This window comes from Coregonus lavaretus (assembly GCF_964263955.1).
Source record: "Coregonus lavaretus genome assembly, chromosome: 19".
Taxonomy (NCBI): Eukaryota; Metazoa; Chordata; class Actinopteri; order Salmoniformes; family Salmonidae; genus Coregonus; species Coregonus lavaretus.
The window spans coordinates 24,909,766-24,927,585 of NC_140006.1; the positions used below are offsets into that span (position 1 = coordinate 24,909,766).

The 17,820-nt window shown below is 42.1% G+C and overlaps 1 protein-coding gene across 1 annotated transcript in view; it reads left to right on the forward strand.

Annotated features, from left to right (window-relative positions):
• LOC311146246 (catenin delta-2-like) overlaps window positions 1–8,952 on the forward strand; it is a gene marked incomplete at its 5' end in the record, with an annotated part of 103,684 nt that extends 94,732 nt beyond the window's left edge. The window contains 6 exons of the mRNA XM_084182747.1: window positions 1,695–1,926; window positions 2,967–3,051; window positions 3,809–3,935; window positions 6,710–6,841; window positions 7,011–7,087; window positions 7,432–8,952. Of these exons, the coding sequence (XP_084038873.1) occupies window positions 1,695–1,926; window positions 2,967–3,051; window positions 3,809–3,935; window positions 6,710–6,841; window positions 7,011–7,087; window positions 7,432–7,683 (905 nt within the window). The 3' untranslated portion in view covers window positions 7,684–8,952. The remainder of the gene's footprint in view (window positions 1–1,694; window positions 1,927–2,966; window positions 3,052–3,808; window positions 3,936–6,709; window positions 6,842–7,010; window positions 7,088–7,431) is intronic.
• Between the last annotated feature and the right edge of the window lie 8,868 nt (window positions 8,953–17,820).

Below are 17,820 nucleotides of genomic sequence, written 5' to 3' on the forward strand. Positions count from 1 at the left end.
CAAGGGGTCTGAATACTTTCCGAATGCACTGTATGTGTGCCCCCATAGAGAATGTGTGCACCTCTCTGTAGCCTCTCTAAGATGGGTGTGCACTGCAGAGCTCTCTTTGTGGGCTGTGGTTGAAATTCTCCTCATGACAGCACTAAAAGACAATTGATCTCTCTAATAAACGAGATGTTCTGTTGGACCTAGGCATCTCCATAGCAACTGCTCTTGCCTTCTCAGGCTGGTGCTACGTGCTAAGTAGATGTGTGTATCATGTCATAGAGCCGCAGGCCTTCAGACACCCAACTCTGTGTTGGTAGAATAAAGCGTAGTAACACACAATTATCTGTTTACATGCTTATATCATGTTAAGACAGTGTTATGTCTCGCTAAATCTGACGCTTCTGATAGCCTTGTAAAGTAATGATTATGGGGGATTTCGTTATTAGCATGTCATTGACGTTATAGCCACTATTACACACAGCATGTATAAAGTATGTATTACCTGTAACTTGGAATATGAACTTTGTGGTAATCATCAGCTCAAATTATCTTCACCCTCTTTGTTTATCTACATTACAAACAGTGATGTAGTGGTACAAAAAAAGGTGCGTAAACTGTATTTACTTACGTTTACCCTCCACTACACCACTGATTACAAACACATGTTGTGTTGTTCCTAATGCTTTGAAGACTATACTATGAATCACACAAAAGCGATTGTGCACTGGCAGGACTAGACATTCTTAGTCGTTCTCATTCCCAGGCCTCCCTTTAAAATATTAGTGTTTTCTATGAAAATGCCATTACCTGGGAGGTGTCAAGGGGTTTGATATTTCCATCCCAGCTACAAATGTTGTGTCCTCAGGCCTACAGTAGAGTATGAGTGCTTAGTGGGGTATTAAAAAAGCCCCATTGAGCAGAAGATGGATGTATTAAGCCCTCGTCATATAGCTGTAAATGTCAGTCTGGGAGTTTGAGGCTGTATTGTGAATTATTAAAAGCACTGCTCTCTGAATTTCTCTCTCTATTGCTCTCTCATTGTCTCCCTCTCTCTCTCTCTCTCTCTCTCTCTCTCTCTCTCTCTCTCTCTCTCGCATTTCACATGCTGATACCATCCTTCCTTTCTCTCTCTTCCTCTATCATTCTCGCTATCCCTTTCTTATGCCCTAGTTCTCTTGTCCCATAGGGATTGTATTATATATATTCTAAAGCATCGTTCCCATACGTATATCCTGTCTTTTTTCTTCTTCTTCAAGTGGATGCCTCAGTATGAAATGCCGTATTTATTGTTTTTCTGTCAAGTCAAGAAATCCTCTTTAGCTCAATCGCTCACTGCTCATTAGGGACGTAGCCTTTATAGGACAAGGGTCTTGTGCACATCTCTGACCTTGAAGGCTCTCCTGCTGTCCACTGAGTAGTGACAAGGTTAGATCATGTGAAGTATGAAGTATAGTAAATACTGCTTGTCTTTATCAGTTTCTGCTATCCTGACCATTTGCTACCTTTTCCCCTCTCTTGCTGTTGTGACTGGGAAGGTATTTTGGTCACAAACAGAACACTGCTTAGTGGAGAACATATATATGTATTTATAGAAGAATATTGTCCTTCTGCATCCATGGTTTTCTAATCTGTTCCCTAATAGCACATATATTAAAATGTTCATGTACAGTATAACTAACCATGAGGTGTTTTTCTTTCCACAACAGGCAAGTACGCAATGAGAGACTTGGTCCACCGTTTGCCCGGGGGCAACAACAACAACAGCAGTGGTGGGACTGCTGCCAGTGCTATTGGGAAGACCATGTCAGACGACACTATCACGGCTATCTGCTGTGCCCTGCACGAGGTCATCACTAAGAACATGGAGAACACCAAGGCTCTGCGTGACGCTGGAGGCATCGAGAAACTCATCGGCATCGCCAGAAGCAAAGGAGACAAGTAGGTGTCCAGAAGTCATGCTGTGCTCACCCTAATCTGGGAACCCAGAGCAAAAGCTTGCATGCCTGCTGTCCAGCTATTCTACTGTGTATAACATTTTAACACACTGTCACAAGAGACTATGTTCACTCTAAACTTCAACCCTAACACCAACACACAGCCATCCTGCTCAGCTAGTAATTGTATATGGATTGTAGCATTAATGTAACTGCTGATTGGGACACGGGAGCTGTAAGTACATACTAAGGTTCTGTTCGTTTCCCTCTTAATTCACTTTAGTAGATGTTATTATGATGTGTTGTCTACGACTCACCACTGTAGATAAATACCTTTTAAAGGTAGATAATTGTGGTTTTTATGTTTTCTCGTTTGGGATTTTATGAGCACAAATTTCCCTTATAAGCTTTTAGTTTGCAATTAGCAAGGTAACTTAATTGTGTTGTACCTTGGCTACCTCTCCACTTAGTCCTGTGATGCACTTGCTTAACGTTGCCAAGGACAACAGACTCTGTCCAATTGTAAGAATATATTGCCCCAAAGAGAAGAAATGTGTTATCTGGGCTTAAGAGAAAAATCTTCTTTAAGAGTCTTGAGAGAAGAGAAGTGTTGCTATATCTGCAGTGCTATGATGTAATAACTTTTGATTATTCCATATCTCTGGTGTGAATCAGAATGAAGGATGCTTGGTTAATTGAATCACCTCTGGCGCTGACAGTTGTGGCTCGTGGAGTTGCTGTGCTGAGATAGAGGAGAGGTGCTATGTGAGAGAGAGGGCCTCTGATGCTAAGCTGATTGGCTTTATCTCTGCTAATTGCTTTTTCCATTTCAGATTTGTCTTGTTTTTGTGCAAAAATGACAATGGTGCTGAAGTACAGAGTTACCTTGTTTCCATTTTATGTTCGCTTTGAATGTTTGTGTCTGAAAAATGATGTTTTTGTACTGGTGATCTTTCATCTAGCAGCGAGCATTCCAAACCTTTTGATTTGAACATTTGGTTCTAGTCATCTGAGTAAAATTACGTTTTGTTTTTCTCTTCCCAGACACACACCTAAAGTGGTGAAAGCAGCCTCTCAAGTCCTCAACAGTATGTGGCAGTACAGAGACCTTCGCAGCCTCTACAAAAAGGTGTGTAATACAAATAACTTGCTGCCACCACAAGACATCTGCTGAAGGAGCTCTTGAAAGTTTAACACATTAGTCTCTTGAGTTGGTTTTTATGCTCTTATTAAAAGGACAGAGAGAGAGAGAGAGAGAGAGAGAGAGAGAGAGAGAGAGAGAGAGAGAGAGAGAGAGAGAGAGAGAGAGAGAGAGAGAGAGAGAGAGAGAGAGAGAGAGAGAGAGAGAGAGAGAGAGAGAGAGAGAGAGAGAGAGAGAGAGAGAGAGAGAGAGAGAGAGAGAGAGAGAGAGAGAGAGAGAGAGAGAGAGAGAGAGAGAGAGAAAAAAAATGGCAAAAACTGTACAGCAGTGCATGCGTGACAGTTCAGTAAGCTCACTAAGCAACACAAGTGCAATAATTTATAGTGAGAGTAAAGCTTGAATCCCTCTGGGCTGCAGTTGAATGAACTAAAGAATCTATCAATGTTGACCTGAGGAGAGGAGACAAACATGCTTTAATGGAACAAGACAGATTAAGAATTAGAGGGTTTAAAGGCTTTTGAGAGGGGGAGAAAAACTGGTGTTGCATGCTTTACTAAAATGGATAGACAGTCATTCTCGTAACATCCTCCTGTTCTATTTTGCCTCGTTTTAATGTGAAGATAGTTTCATTTGCTATTTGACGAGATTATCTTAGATCATTGAGTATGATCATTCAGTACATAATATAGTATGTTGCAGTTCATTATAGCTAGAAAGTTCCCTAATGCATCTTATTTTCCCCCAGGATGGATATTCTCAGTATAATTTTGTTGGCTCATCCTCTACAATAGAAAGAGATAGACAAAGACCATACTCTTCATCCCGCACCCCATCCATCTCGCCTGTACGGACATCTCCCAATAATCGATCAGGTGAGTCCACTGTTGTCTTTCCTTTGCCCTCTCACTCCATCAAGCCACTACTGACAGACACCCAGGATCAGGACCATTTGGTGGACAAGTAGTATGCATGTCAGTGTGTAGGTGTATTCTCTCTTTACCCCATAGTTTTAAAATACTGGACATATTTTGCAAACTCACGAGGCTGATCATCCTTTAGAGCACATGTGTCAAACTCATTCCACGGAGGGCTGAGTGTCTGCAGGTTTTCGCTCCACCCTTGGACTTGATTGATAAATTAAGGTCACTAATTAGTAAGGAGCTCCGCTCACCTGGTTGTCTAGGGCTTAATTGAAAGGAAAAACCAAAAACCCACACACTCGGCCCTCCGTGGAATGAGTTTGACACCCCATCTTTAGAGCTTTAATTGCCAGACATAGCCATAGTAACACAGAACATTTTGACCATGCATTTCAGACATAAAGATTCTGAAAACGTAGTAATATTTCAGATAAAAGATAGGATGAATGAAGGTTAAGGTGGTGTCTGCCCAGACACAGAGGTGCACAGACACTAATAAGCAACTGCCAGTTACTCACTTACCCTTTGAGATGAAAGGAGAGAAGAGGAAAGGAGGAGGAGGCTGGGGGATGACTCGGATGACACACACCAAGCAAATGTTTTTAGTTTGAATGCCACAGCTCAGGCTCTGTTCCTCACCACAGCAGCCTCATAGGAGAGCCCATGGGAGACACAGTTAGCTCTAGGGGCAGAATAAACCTACTAAACTTGAATAGTCGTCAAAATGCACTGACTATAAGTCACTTTGGGGAAGAGCATCTGCTAAATGACTAAAATGTAAATGTACGAGGTATTGGGACTGCTGTTATTGAAACCTATAACTTGGTACTGTAGCCTTTGGCTGCGTTTAATGGTGATTATAAAATGATTTTCTTGGACGAGAGGGTGTTTGTTGATTTTGTTCAGGACATTTTATGTTACAGGGTGCTCTAATTGGAGTTTAATGAACATCAAAGTGGAAATACTGAACTTAATGGATCCTATTAGAAAGCAATACATTCTCTGAGTAAAGATTTCACAGAAGAGTCATTTGTGGATGTTAGACCAGTATATAGTTAGGTCTATGTATTTGTTTTCATTACATGCATGTTTTCTCTGATGATGTCATCAGCTGCTTCACTGTCAGCTTTCCTTGACCTGTTTCAACAGAATGTGTTAATGTACAAGAGTGGGAGGATCTTATGCTGAACAAAAATATAAACGCAACATGTAAAGTGTTGGTCCCATGTTTTATGAGCTGAAATAAAAGATCCCAGAAATGTTCCAAACACACAAAAAGCTTATTTCTCTCAAATGTGTGCACAAATTTGTTTAGATCCCTTTTAGTCAGCATTTCTCCTGACAGGTGTGGCATATCAAGAAGCTGATTAAACAGCATCATTATTACACAGGTGTACCTTGTGCTGGGGACAATAAAAGGCCACTCTAAAATGTGCAGTTTTGTCACACAACACAATGCCACAGATGTCTCAAGTTTTGAGAGAGCGTGCAATTGGCATGCTGATTGCAGGAATGTCCACTAGAGCTGTGGCCAGAGAATTGTGTGTTAATTTCTCTACCATAAGCCTCCTCCAACGTCGTTTTAGAGAATTTGGCAGTACATCCAACCGGCCTCACAACCACAGACCACGTATAACCACACCAGCCCAGGACCTCCACATCCGACTTCTTCACCTGTGGGATGGTCTGAGACCAGCCATCCGGACAGCTGATGAAACTGTGGGTTTGCACAACCGAAGAAGTTCTGCACAAACTGTCAGAAACCATCTCAGGGAAGCTCATCGTCCTCACCATGGTCTTGACCTGACTGCAGTTCGGCGTCATAACCGACTTCAGTGGGCAAATGCTTACCGTCGATGGCCACTGGGATGCTGGAGAAGTGTGCTCTTCACGGATGAATCCCGGTTTCAAATGTACCTGGCAGATGGCAGACAGCATGTATGGCGTCGTGTGGGCAAACGGTTTGCTGATGCCAACGTTGCGAACAGAGTGCCCCATGGTGGCGGTGGGGTTATGTTATGGGTAGGCATAAGCTACAGAAAACGAACACAATTGCATTTTATCGATGGCAATTTGAATGCACAGAGATACCGTGACAAGATCCTGAGGCCCATTGTCGTGCCATTCATCCGCCTCCATCACCTCATGTTTCAGCATGATAATGCACATCCCCATGTCGCAAGGATCTGTACACAATTCCTGGAAGCTGAACATGTCCCAGTTCTTCCATGGCCTGCATACTCACCAGACATGTCACCCATTGAAAATGTTTGGGATGCTCTGGATCGATGTGTACAACAGCGTGTTCCAGTTCCCGCCCATATCCAGCAACTTCGCACAGCCATTGAAGAGGTGTGGGACAACATTCCACAGGCCACAATCAACAGCCTGATCAACTCTATGCAAAGGAGATGTGTCACGCTGCATGAGGCAAATGGTGGTCACACCAGATACTGACTGGTTTTCTGATCCATGCCCCTTCCTTTTTTTTTAAGGTATCTGTGACCAACAGATGCATATCTGTATTCCCAGTCATGTGAAATCCATAGATTAGTGCCTAATGAATCTATTTCAATTGACTGATTTCCTTATATGAACTGTAACTCAGTAAAATGTTGCGTTTATATATTTGTTCATATATATATACATGACGAAGGGACTTAAATGGATGTCAAACGTCTTTTACCGCTAATTATATACCTGATGCGTCATCTGTGTGTTTGCAGCCAGTGCCCCTGCCTCTCCCCGAGAGATGGTCAGCATTAAGGAGAGGAAGACAGACTACGAGTCGACGGGCACCAATGCCAGTTACCATGGCAACAAGGGTGAGCACACTTCGAGAAAAGATGCCATGGCAGGTAGGAAGGAGTTTCAGTGCCTCCGTCAGCTTCCTCCTCGTTTCTGGATTCAGTGTGTTTTCATCAGATGATGTGTACTGTAAAACCAGCGTGAAGCCTTTTTGTTTCATAATAATCAACTTGGCAACAATGACCACATACCTTCTCTCTGTTTCTCTCCCACCTGTAGTTCAAATCTCAAGTGGAACCTCAACATTGTTCCGAGGTGCCTACGTCTCTCCCAGTGATGAGATCAAACACAACCAGGTAAGGATTTAAGAAATTACTTGATATCATTACAAGAGCAACGCTCACTGCTAGGTAAACTCTTAGAAAAAAGGGTTGCAAAAGGATTCTTTGGCTGTCCCCATAGGAGAACCATTTTTGGTTCCAGGTAGAACTCTTTTGGGTTCCATGTAGAACCCTCTGTGTAAAGGATTCTACTTGGAACTCAAAAAGGTTCTACCTGGAACCAAAAGGGTTCTTCAAAGGGTTCTCCTATGGGGACAGCCGAAGAACCCTTTTAGGTTCTACATAGCACCTTTTTTTCTAAGAGTCTACTGTCTCACCAGTAGCAGAGTAGTGCTCTAACCTCTGTGTGTGTTCCCTAGGTCCCTTCCCAGGGCCCCAACCCAGGCCAGGAGCCCTACCCTCCGTTCCAGAACCCTCCTGGAGTACAGTTTGAGGAGGCGTTCTACGAGGACCAGGTGCACCAACGCCCTCCCCAGGCCACAGACTTGAACATGCACCTGGGCCTCAAGTCCACCGGCAACTATGTGGACTTCTACTCAGCGTCCCGCCCCTATAGTGAACTCAACTATGAGACCAGTCACTACCCGGCCTCCCCGGACTCCTGGGTCTAGTGGACTGTAGAGGAAGGACTGGTCGTCAGCAGTGTGCTGTGCTATGATGGGGGTAGAGGAGCTGAAAGAGAGAGTAAGACAGACAGGCCATGCATGTTTGCATGCACACCACAATACATTTTTTCAGCGAGTTTAGTTTGTCCTAGAGAGAGAGAGGTCCCACGCCCATGTGTCTTTGAAGAAAGAAAACGAGAGAGAAAGAGAGAGAGAGAGTCACAGAGCAGAAGGAATAGAAAGAGAGTCGGAAAGAGAGAAGGAGGGAGGGAAAGAGAGAGAGGAAGAAAGAAAGAGTATGATCTTGTAAGGAAACGACTCACAAAAGGCAAAAGGAAGGCGTTAAATGATGGGGTCACCACCAGAAGCTTGGAGCTTTGAAGTGTGAGGAGCGGAATATTTTGGAGATGATCAGGAGTATTCTAGACAGAAGACAACTGTAAATATGTGGTATAGTAAAGGGATTAGTATGTGAAGCACAAGAAAATGAAGTGTCATACACAAGCTAGAGAATAGTTGTCAGTCACAAACTCTTATTAGGATTAACTTACGGCTTCAACCTGTGTTGTATGTAAGGAGTGTCCTCTCTGGGCAAAGGAATTGCTTCTAGACTTTGTATCTTTTGATTTGTTACGATTCCTTTTTTATTTCTACTTTTTTAATTCAGAATTCTGGTGTTAAGTATTTGATGTACATTACAGAGATACAAGTGCATTGTGTATATTACACAAAGGCCTGTGTCCCTTCCCTCAGTGTCTCAACATAACGTCAATCTGTCTGTTACATTCTGGGGGGATAATGGAGAGTACAATATCTGCACACAAACAAACCAATACAAGCAAATATGTTTTAGCAGAAAAATTAAGAAAGAATGTTAAAGTTATTGCTAATCTGATGATGTGAATTGGTGGAACTAAACGAGTTAACCAGCTCAACAGCATCATTCCACTCCCTTGGTGCTCTTCCACTGCCTAAAACAGTTTACGGATGGACTGTAGATATACTCAAAATACTTTTGATTTCCTAACACGCCATGCAATTTTGTTTGTCAAACCATATCTACATGAAAACAAGTTTGTTCCTCCACAAGCCTCCTAGTGAACTGTGCTCATGGTCAGTTTTTAAATGTGCCAAACATGGTTATCTCCAAGCCGAGGGGTAACGTTGAACTTCTGTTGAAGTTTACGTTCAACAGCAAGTCGTTGGTTCTAATGATTCCAGTTTGTAAATGCTTTTTTTATGTGTTTTAATGGAATAAAGCTATATATACACTGTAACAAGACTGGAACATTACCAGTAGACGAAAATAAGATCTTTGAGAGCTTAATTCCCTCCAAAGATGTACAAATTAGTTGGGTCTGTGTTGTAAAATAATCAATGTTTGAGAAAGTTCGTTTTCTTTTCCAGAGAGGGTTGGCAATTATGTTCATGGTAGACTGTTAATAGAGTATGAATATATATTATATAAATATAAATATATACTTTTTATGTGCAGATGTGGATGTCACTTAAAGCAGCAACATTATGGAAGAGACTTTACATGTAGGTTTTTTTTCACCTTAATTTTCTGGTCTACACACTAAAATGTAGACTTTGTGTAGTCATGTTGTTGCTATGTGAAATAGGGGAGACCAGGAGCGGAATATCCACAGAGAAACGGAAGTTGTCACTGACCTCGTAACTATAAGAAAATGTACTAAAATGTATACCTTCAGATCTTTGTATTTTGGTGTTTATGGAATGTATTTAGCCACTTCATATCCCTAGCTTTGAATATTGAAATTGTCACAGGTGAATGTCTTTCATCACCATCTAAGAAAATGATCCCCTTTATCCTTGTTGGATTTCCTCCAACTTCTCGATATCAACGGGGTGTACAGTTATCAACAGTGGAGCTGATGATCCAGTGTGCGTGTTTATCCGTCAAAAAGATGGAACGTGAAGTGGTTTCCCCCAGCATGACACACGGTTTCATAACGAGCCCTCCTTTGATTATGTGGCAACATAGATAAACAAATATTGAATTGCCCAGTAATGCATGAACAACTCTTCTTTAAATCAAAGTGAAACAAATGGTGGTAGGCTACACACTAAAGCTGAATTGAGGAGAAAAAAAGGGTCACACTTATTTAGATAGTCTATCTGTTGGAAAACAACTGCTTGCTAAGGTTACAGTTAGGGTCAGGGTATGGTTTAAAATAAGGGTTAAGGTTAGAGTTAGGGTAAGGGTTAGGGCTAGGGTTAGTAGATAGTTGAAATTTTACTGATAGTCTGTAGAGCATCTACAGATGGACTATCCAAATAAAGTGTTACCAAAATAAGAAATCTTGAAAGTCGTGACAACAAGCCCTGGTCTCCCCTACATATCATTTTTAAATATCTTGGTCATCTTCAGATGCTTCAACAATTAATAAATGATGCAAACCCCCAAATTGTTCAACATATCCTACAATGATCCCTCTTCTAATTAGTAAGCATCTGAAAACAGACAGTCCTTGTGAAAAGTAGGCATACCTGACAAACTGTATTGAACAATGTCAGTAACCTTTTTGTTGCTAGACAATGTGTTTTAAAGACTTGTGAAACTTTTTATTGCCTCAACAGATTGCAACTGCTACAAAAATATAAACTGACCATCTAAGAGTAACTGTTTTGGGGGTTGTTTGTTCGTTACCAAGATTTTTTTGTGTGTGGTCTGCCTGTACTCTCTATGTTCGAAAACCTTTGGTTCAGCCAGAATAATTATGTTTACTCCTCTACATGAATATGCTCATTCAGTTTAGTAAAAGAAAAAATATATATTTTGTTTCTTTGAAGTAATTGAATTCAGCTCAAATACAAAGAAGTTTGATCTGCAATGAGAGCCCATTTTCATCACATTGTGGATGAGACACTGTTGTGGATGAGACAATGCCCTGTGTGTCTGAGTGTTGATTTGATGAATTGATGTTCCAGATTCAGAACACAGTGTTTCCTTAACTTCCCCTGTAACCAATGGAGACAGCCCACTGGGCAAAAACTGGTTGAATCAATGTTGTTTCTACATCATTGCAACCCAAAAATGTAATGTAATGACATTGAATGAACATGGAAAACTGATTGGATTTGCAAAAAGTAATCAATGTAAGGGAATTCGTTTTTTCACCCAACTTTTAACCTAAATCCAATAACATGGTGACATGTTTTGTTGATTTCACATAGATTTAGCGTTAGTTGACAAATCAACCAAAATTAAATCAAAACTAGATGTTGAAATGACGTCTGCGCCCAGTGGGAAACAGGTGTAACAGTCTGGAATAAAAAGTTGTGAGATTTTCATTAACATTCCAATCAGTCACTTACCATATTCTTTAAGTGCAGTGAACTTTTTCATTTGTAGCTTGGAATCTGTTAATTCAAAATTACAGCAATTTCTATTAGACGTGCTGAAGGTTACAGTAGAATGTTGCAGTTACTTGGAGTTTATTTTTTATTTTTATAAAGAATTTGTTTTTCTTATTCCAATCCACAATGCTTATGTCTTTCCTATTCCAAAGGCCTAGTGAAGAGTTTCACACCAATTAGTGTCTGATAGAAATCCTCCACAGTGAGGGGTGTCCTTACAGTTTCTCTCTAATTGTTTTCTCTGTGACATTGAGTGGAGGTAATTCTGACAGGTCTGTGTGAGCCGCAGCCTTGTGAGATTACCACTGTGATAGGTGTTAATAGCCAGGCTGCAGGCCTAGTTGGGTAATGGAAAGCCTGAGGTTATCCTCCATGCCCATCGTCATGCCACCGTGGTGCCCATCAGAAATATGCTGTATACACTGTCTGTATACACTGCCTGGCCTATATCTATAGATCTCCATGAGAAATGCTCCCAAAGCTTCTCTCTAAAAACTAAGAATATAGATTATGAATGGATGAAGGGAGGCACAAGTAGGCCTATGGCTAACTCTGTGAAAATGCTCACATTTTTCACCAGTGTGTCAGATACAGCATTTTGTATAGCTAAAAAGAAGCGATCTAAGCTTCTAAAAAGTAAGAGATGGAATATTCCATTGTCTCTTAAAATGTGTATTGCTTCGCTAATCCTGGGAGAATCCATCATTATAAGGCCAGTCTGCTGGAAAGGAGCATGCAGTGTGTAGCCTGTCAACGTCAAAAGCTTGGAAGAGTCTGCAGTGCCCTCTAGTGGGCAGCTAGTGACTCATGCAGATCAGGTCTGCCATTTTACCCTGCAAGGCCTGGTACTACTCCTGTGATGTACGCTTTAGATACAGATACCGAATACCTACTGCATGGCCCATGAATTTGATGTTAGATTGAACAGTAAACAACATTTTCTCCCTTCATGAATGTGAAACATGCTAATATGATGTGACATTGTGATTATACAAATACTGTATGTGATGCTGCAGAGAATATAGAGCCGTTACATAATCACCTGGACCATATTGAATATTCAATCATATTCATATGGAGGTGCACCGATTTCTGTGGATTGTCTTTTTACCATAGACAAAGAGCATTAAAAAAAAATAAAACGTAAAATAGCCTTCTGATTTATAGTAAGCCAAATAGTTTTCTACTGTTAATCTCCAGCACCACTCCAAGATCAACATATGTGAAAATGGTGTGTTTCTATGTTTTTTGTTAAAAAAGAAGACAAGTGTTTCTGATGACATCATCAACCAATTAATAGACAATTAGTAGGCAATGCCTACTCATAATTGGTTAAAATCACTTATACACCGGGTGGGTCTAATCCTGAATGCTAATCGGTTAAAATCGCATTCCAGCCGGTGTCTATTCCAGAAGTTACCACCAGCTAAATCTATGACGTTAAAATGCCTATTTACACTGTCTCTTCAATCCAGTCAGGCACTTTATACACTTGATCTCCACTATAAAAAGCATCTAGACATTATCTCACATTTCTTTTAGACTACCATTTAGTTTTCAACACTGGAGATTTGTATAACCCTTGCTGTCTGTCTCATTGTTTCAATATTCAAATTCGATCACCTGCTGTCCCATAATATTGAACGTGTCGGGACGAGACAGAAAGGCAGGCAGCGTTTCTCAGCCAGTCGAAATCATGAATCAGCTGTCATAATTTTTATGGATATATACAAAAAAAAGGTCAATTGAAAAAAGGTCAAACGAAACGCAGTTTGAAGTGATTGTGTTACTGTAGCTGTGTTGTTGGCTAGCTCCTCTGAACAACAGTGTCCTGATGAGTGAGCACATTCTCAATGCCAGGCGAAATCGCGCCTCATTAGCACATTGTTATGGATGTCTCCAAATAAATGTCACTAGAAAACAGCTTTAAACACATGCAAATGAAGCTACTTTGCTGGCTGTTATAAAATATATTTTATATTTGAGATTCTTCAAATAGCCAACCTTTGCCTTGATGACAGCTTTGCACACTCTTGGCATTCTCTCAACCAGCTTCATGAGGTAGTCACGTAGTCATGTAGTGTCAATTAACAGATGTGCCTTCTTAAAAGTTAATTTGAGGAATTTCTTTCCTTAATGCGTTTGAGCCAATCAGTTGTGTTGTGACAAGGTAGGGGGGTATACAGAAGATAGCCCTATTTGGTAAAAGACCAAGTCCATATTATGGCAAGAACAGCTTGAATAAGCAAAGAGAAACGACAGTCCATCATTACTTTAAGACATGAAGGCCAGTCAATACGGAACATTTCAAGAACTTTGAAAGTTTCTTCAAGTGCAGTCGCAAAAACCATCAAGCGCTATGATGAAACTGGCTCTCATGAGGACCGCTACAGGATTGGAAGATCCAGAGTTCATTAGAGTTACCAGACTCAGAAATTGCAACCCAAATAAATGCTTCACAGAGTTCAAGTAACAGACACATCTCAACATCAACTGTTCAAGGGAGACTGTGTGAATCAGGCCTTCATGGTCGAATTGCTGCAAATAAACCACTACTAAAGACACCAATAAGAAGAAGAGACTTGCTTGGGCCAAGAAACACGAGCAATGGACATTAGACCGGTGGAAATTAAAATGTGTCCTTTGGTCTGGAGTCCAAATTGGAGATTTTTGGTTCCAACTGCCGTGTCTTTGTGAGACGCGGTGTTGGTGAATGGATGATCTCCGCATGTGTATTTCCCTCCGCAAAGCATGGAGGAGGAGGTGTTATGGTGTGGGGGTGCTTTGCTGGTGACACTGTCTGTGATTGATTTAGAATTCAAGGCACACTTTACCAGCATGGCTACCACAGCATTCTGCAGCGATACGTCATCCCATCTGGTTTGGGCTTAGTGGGACTATCATTTGTTTTTCAACAGGACAATGACCCAACACACCTCCAGGCTGTGTAAGGGCTATTTTACCAAGAAGGAGAGTGATGGAGTGCTGCATCAGATGACCTGGCCTCTACAATCCCCCGACCTCAAACCAATTGAAATGGTTTGGGATGAGATGGACCGCAGAGTGAAGGAAAAGCAGCCAACAAGTGCTCAGCATACGCGGGAACTCCTTCAAGACTCTTGGAAAAGCATTACAGGTGATGCTGGTTGAGAGAATGCCAAGAGTGTGCAAAGCTGTCATCAAGGCAACGGGTGGCTATTTGAAGAATCTCAAATATAAAATATATTTTGATTTGTTTAACACTTTTTTGGTTACTACATGATTCCATATGTGTTTTTTCATAGTTGTGATGTCTTCACTATTATTCTACAATGTAGGAAATAGTAAAAATAAAGTAAATGAGTAGGTGTGTCCAAACTTTTGACTGGTACTGTATATATATATGTATATGTGTGTCAGTCACCAGATCTGAACCCAATTGAACACATGGGAGATTCTGGAACAACACCTGAGACAGCATTTTCCATTGCCATCAACAAAACACAAAATTATGGAATTTTTCGTGGAAGAATGGTGTCGCATCCTTCCAATAGAGTTCCAGACACTTGTAAAATCCATGCCAAGGCGCATCGAAGCTGTTCTGGCGGGCCAACACATTTTTACATTTAAGTCATTTAGCAGACGCTCTTATCCAGAGTGACTTACAGTTAGTGAACGCATACATGTTTTTTTTTTTTTTAGACTGGCCCCCCTGTGGGAAACGAACCCTCATCCCTGCCGGCCAAACCCTCCCCTATCTTGGATGACGCTAGACCAATTGTGCGCCGCCCATGGGTCTCCCGGTCGCGGCTGGCTGAGACAGAGCCTGGACACGAACCAGGATCTCTAGCGGCACAGCTAGCACTGCAATGCAGTGCCTTAGACCACTGCGTCACCCTATTAAGATGCTTTATGTTGGTGTTTCCTTTATTTTGCCAGTTACCTGTACATCACCTATTCATTGCATTGAGCTCATCTTGAGAAACCTTTTGAATTGCCCAGTCAAACGGTCAATTTACATTCTTCCAGCCAAATCTACCTGAATGAGTACCGACTGGGCATACTGACAGAGGCTCATTTGGCACCGAAATGTCCCACTCCACATTGGTCAGTCTTCTGTTGGCATAGCTTTAGCAGCCCATGCTCTGCTTGCTTAATGTGGAGAATTTCCCACCTGTCCTGCCATCCCAGCAAACATGACCCCATTGACCCCATGTGGGTATTTGGTGGGCAATGTGGGCACGGGCTAGCCCACAACAAGCCCACACCAGCCCAACATGGGCTAGGCCAGCACAGGCTAGCCCACAGCAATCCCACATTAGCCCGATACGTGCTAGCCCACACCAATCCCACATCAGCCCAACATGGTCAAGCCTACATCAGCCCAACACCAAGCCCAACATGATTAGCCCACACAAAACCCAACACAGGCTAGCCCACACCAATCCCACACCAGCCCAACACAGGCTAGCCTACACCAATCCCACACCAGCCCAACACAGGCTAGCCCACACCAATCCCACACCAGCCCAACACAGGCTAGCCTACACCAATCCCACACCAGCCCAACACAGGCTAGCCCACACCAATCCCACACCAGCCCAACACAGGCTAGCCTACAACAGCCCAACAGGGGCTAGCCCAAAACAAGCCCAGCAAGAGGCGGGGTCTCATTAGAATATTTGGGGGCATGGTTTGCACACAGTTATTTTTGTGCAACTGTTACTGAGAGTGTCCTAACAGAGTATGGGATCAGTTTTTTTCTTTGTTACATAAAAAAAAAAATATATTGTATGCTGCCACTGATGAAGTCTTTAAAAAGACTTAAATATGGGCATGTGACATATGAGAAACGGAAGTTTCTCTTATAAAAAAACAAACAAATATTTGATAGTAAAAACTTGGTTGCCATTCTGATACAATGTATCATGTTCCTTAAATACATTTTAGTCATTTAGCAGATGCTCTTATCCAGAGCGACTTACAGTTAGTGAGTGCATACATTATTTTTTTATTTTTCATAGCCCCATGGGAATCGAACCCACAACCCTGGCGTTGCAAACGCCATGCTCTACCAACTGAGCTACATCCCTGCCGGCCATTCCCTCCCCTACCCTGGACGACGCTGGGCCAATTGTGTGCCGCCCCATGCCTTTAAGGCTTGAAAATTATACAATTTATGCATTGAATTAAAAGTTCCATAAATACATTATAAATAAATGAATTCCTATTAAATAACAAAGACGTATCGGCCCAATATGGGCAGCCTACATGGGGCCAATATTTTAGTCTGCGTTGGGCCCACATCTTGCCAATGTGGACATGTTTGCTGGGATATCTGTGTGGTGAAATAAAAATACCCTGCTGTGGACTCTGTTTTGCTTCTTCAGTGTTACAGTAGAAATTGCTATAATCTACCCTCTCCTTATATCTTATATGTCATGTGTGGCTCAGTTGGTAGTACATGGTGCTTGCAACGCCAGGGTTGTGGATTCAATTCCCACAGGGGACCAGTATGAAAATATATGCACTCACTACTGTAAGTTGCTCTGGATAAGAGTGTCTGTGAAATGTAAATATATATTCATTATCACATCAGATGCATCATCATATATAAAGTAAGCAGCCTTGTCTGAGCCAGAATAGGGCAGGAGCCTATTGCCTGTTTCTGTAAATATATAGTGTGCTGATTTCTGAGACTCAGAACAGAGATATACAGGTAACTGCCAAAGTAAAGGAAACACTTTAGTAAATTAGGGATACAAAGTGCACTATATATACAAAAGTATGTGGACATCCCTTCAAATGAGTGGATTCAGCTAAATAAAATTGAGCACACCGCCATGCAATCTCCATAGACAAACATTGGCAGTAGAATGGCCTTACTGAAGAGCTCAGTGACTTTCAACGTGTCAAAAGTCTTCCCTGCTAGAGCTGCCCCAGTCAGCTGTAAGTGCTGTTATTGTGAAGTGGAAACGTCTAGGAGCAACAATGGCTCAGTCGCGAAGTGGTAGGCCACACAAGCTCACAGAACGGGACCGCTGAAGTGCGTAGCGCGTTAAAATCGTCTGTCCTCGGTTGCAACACTCACTACCGTGTTCCAAACTGCCTCTGGAAGCAACATCAGCACAATAACTGTTCATCGGGAGCTTCATGAAATGGGTTTCCATGGCAGAGCAGCCACACACAAGCCTAAGATCACCATGTGCAATGCCAAGCGTCAGCTGGAGTGGTGTAAAGCTCACTGCCATTGGACTCTGGAGCAGTAGAAATGCGTTCTCTGGAGTGATGAATCACGCTTCACCATCTGGCAGTCCGACGGACAAATCTGGGTTTGACTGGCCACCACAGAGCCCTGACCTCAACCTCATCGAACACCTTTGAGATGAATTGGAACGCCGACTGCAAGCCAGTCCTAATCACCCAACATCAGTGCCCAACAGAACTAATGCTATTGTGGCTGAATGGAAGCAAGTCCCCGCAGGAATGTTCCAACATCTAGTGGAAAGCCTTCCCAGAAGAGTGGAGGCTGTAATAGCAGCAATGGGGGGACCAACTCCATATTAATGCCCATGATTTTGGAATTAGATGTTCGACGAGCAGGTGTCCACATACTTTTGGTCATGTAATGTATATTGAAAGCAGATGCTTTCACACAGGTGTGGTTGGTGAGTTAATTAAGCTATTAACATCCCGTCATGTATAAAAATGTTGGCTACCATGGCTATACCCCGATAGGATGACAATGCCCCCATCCACAGGGCACAAGAGGTCACTGAA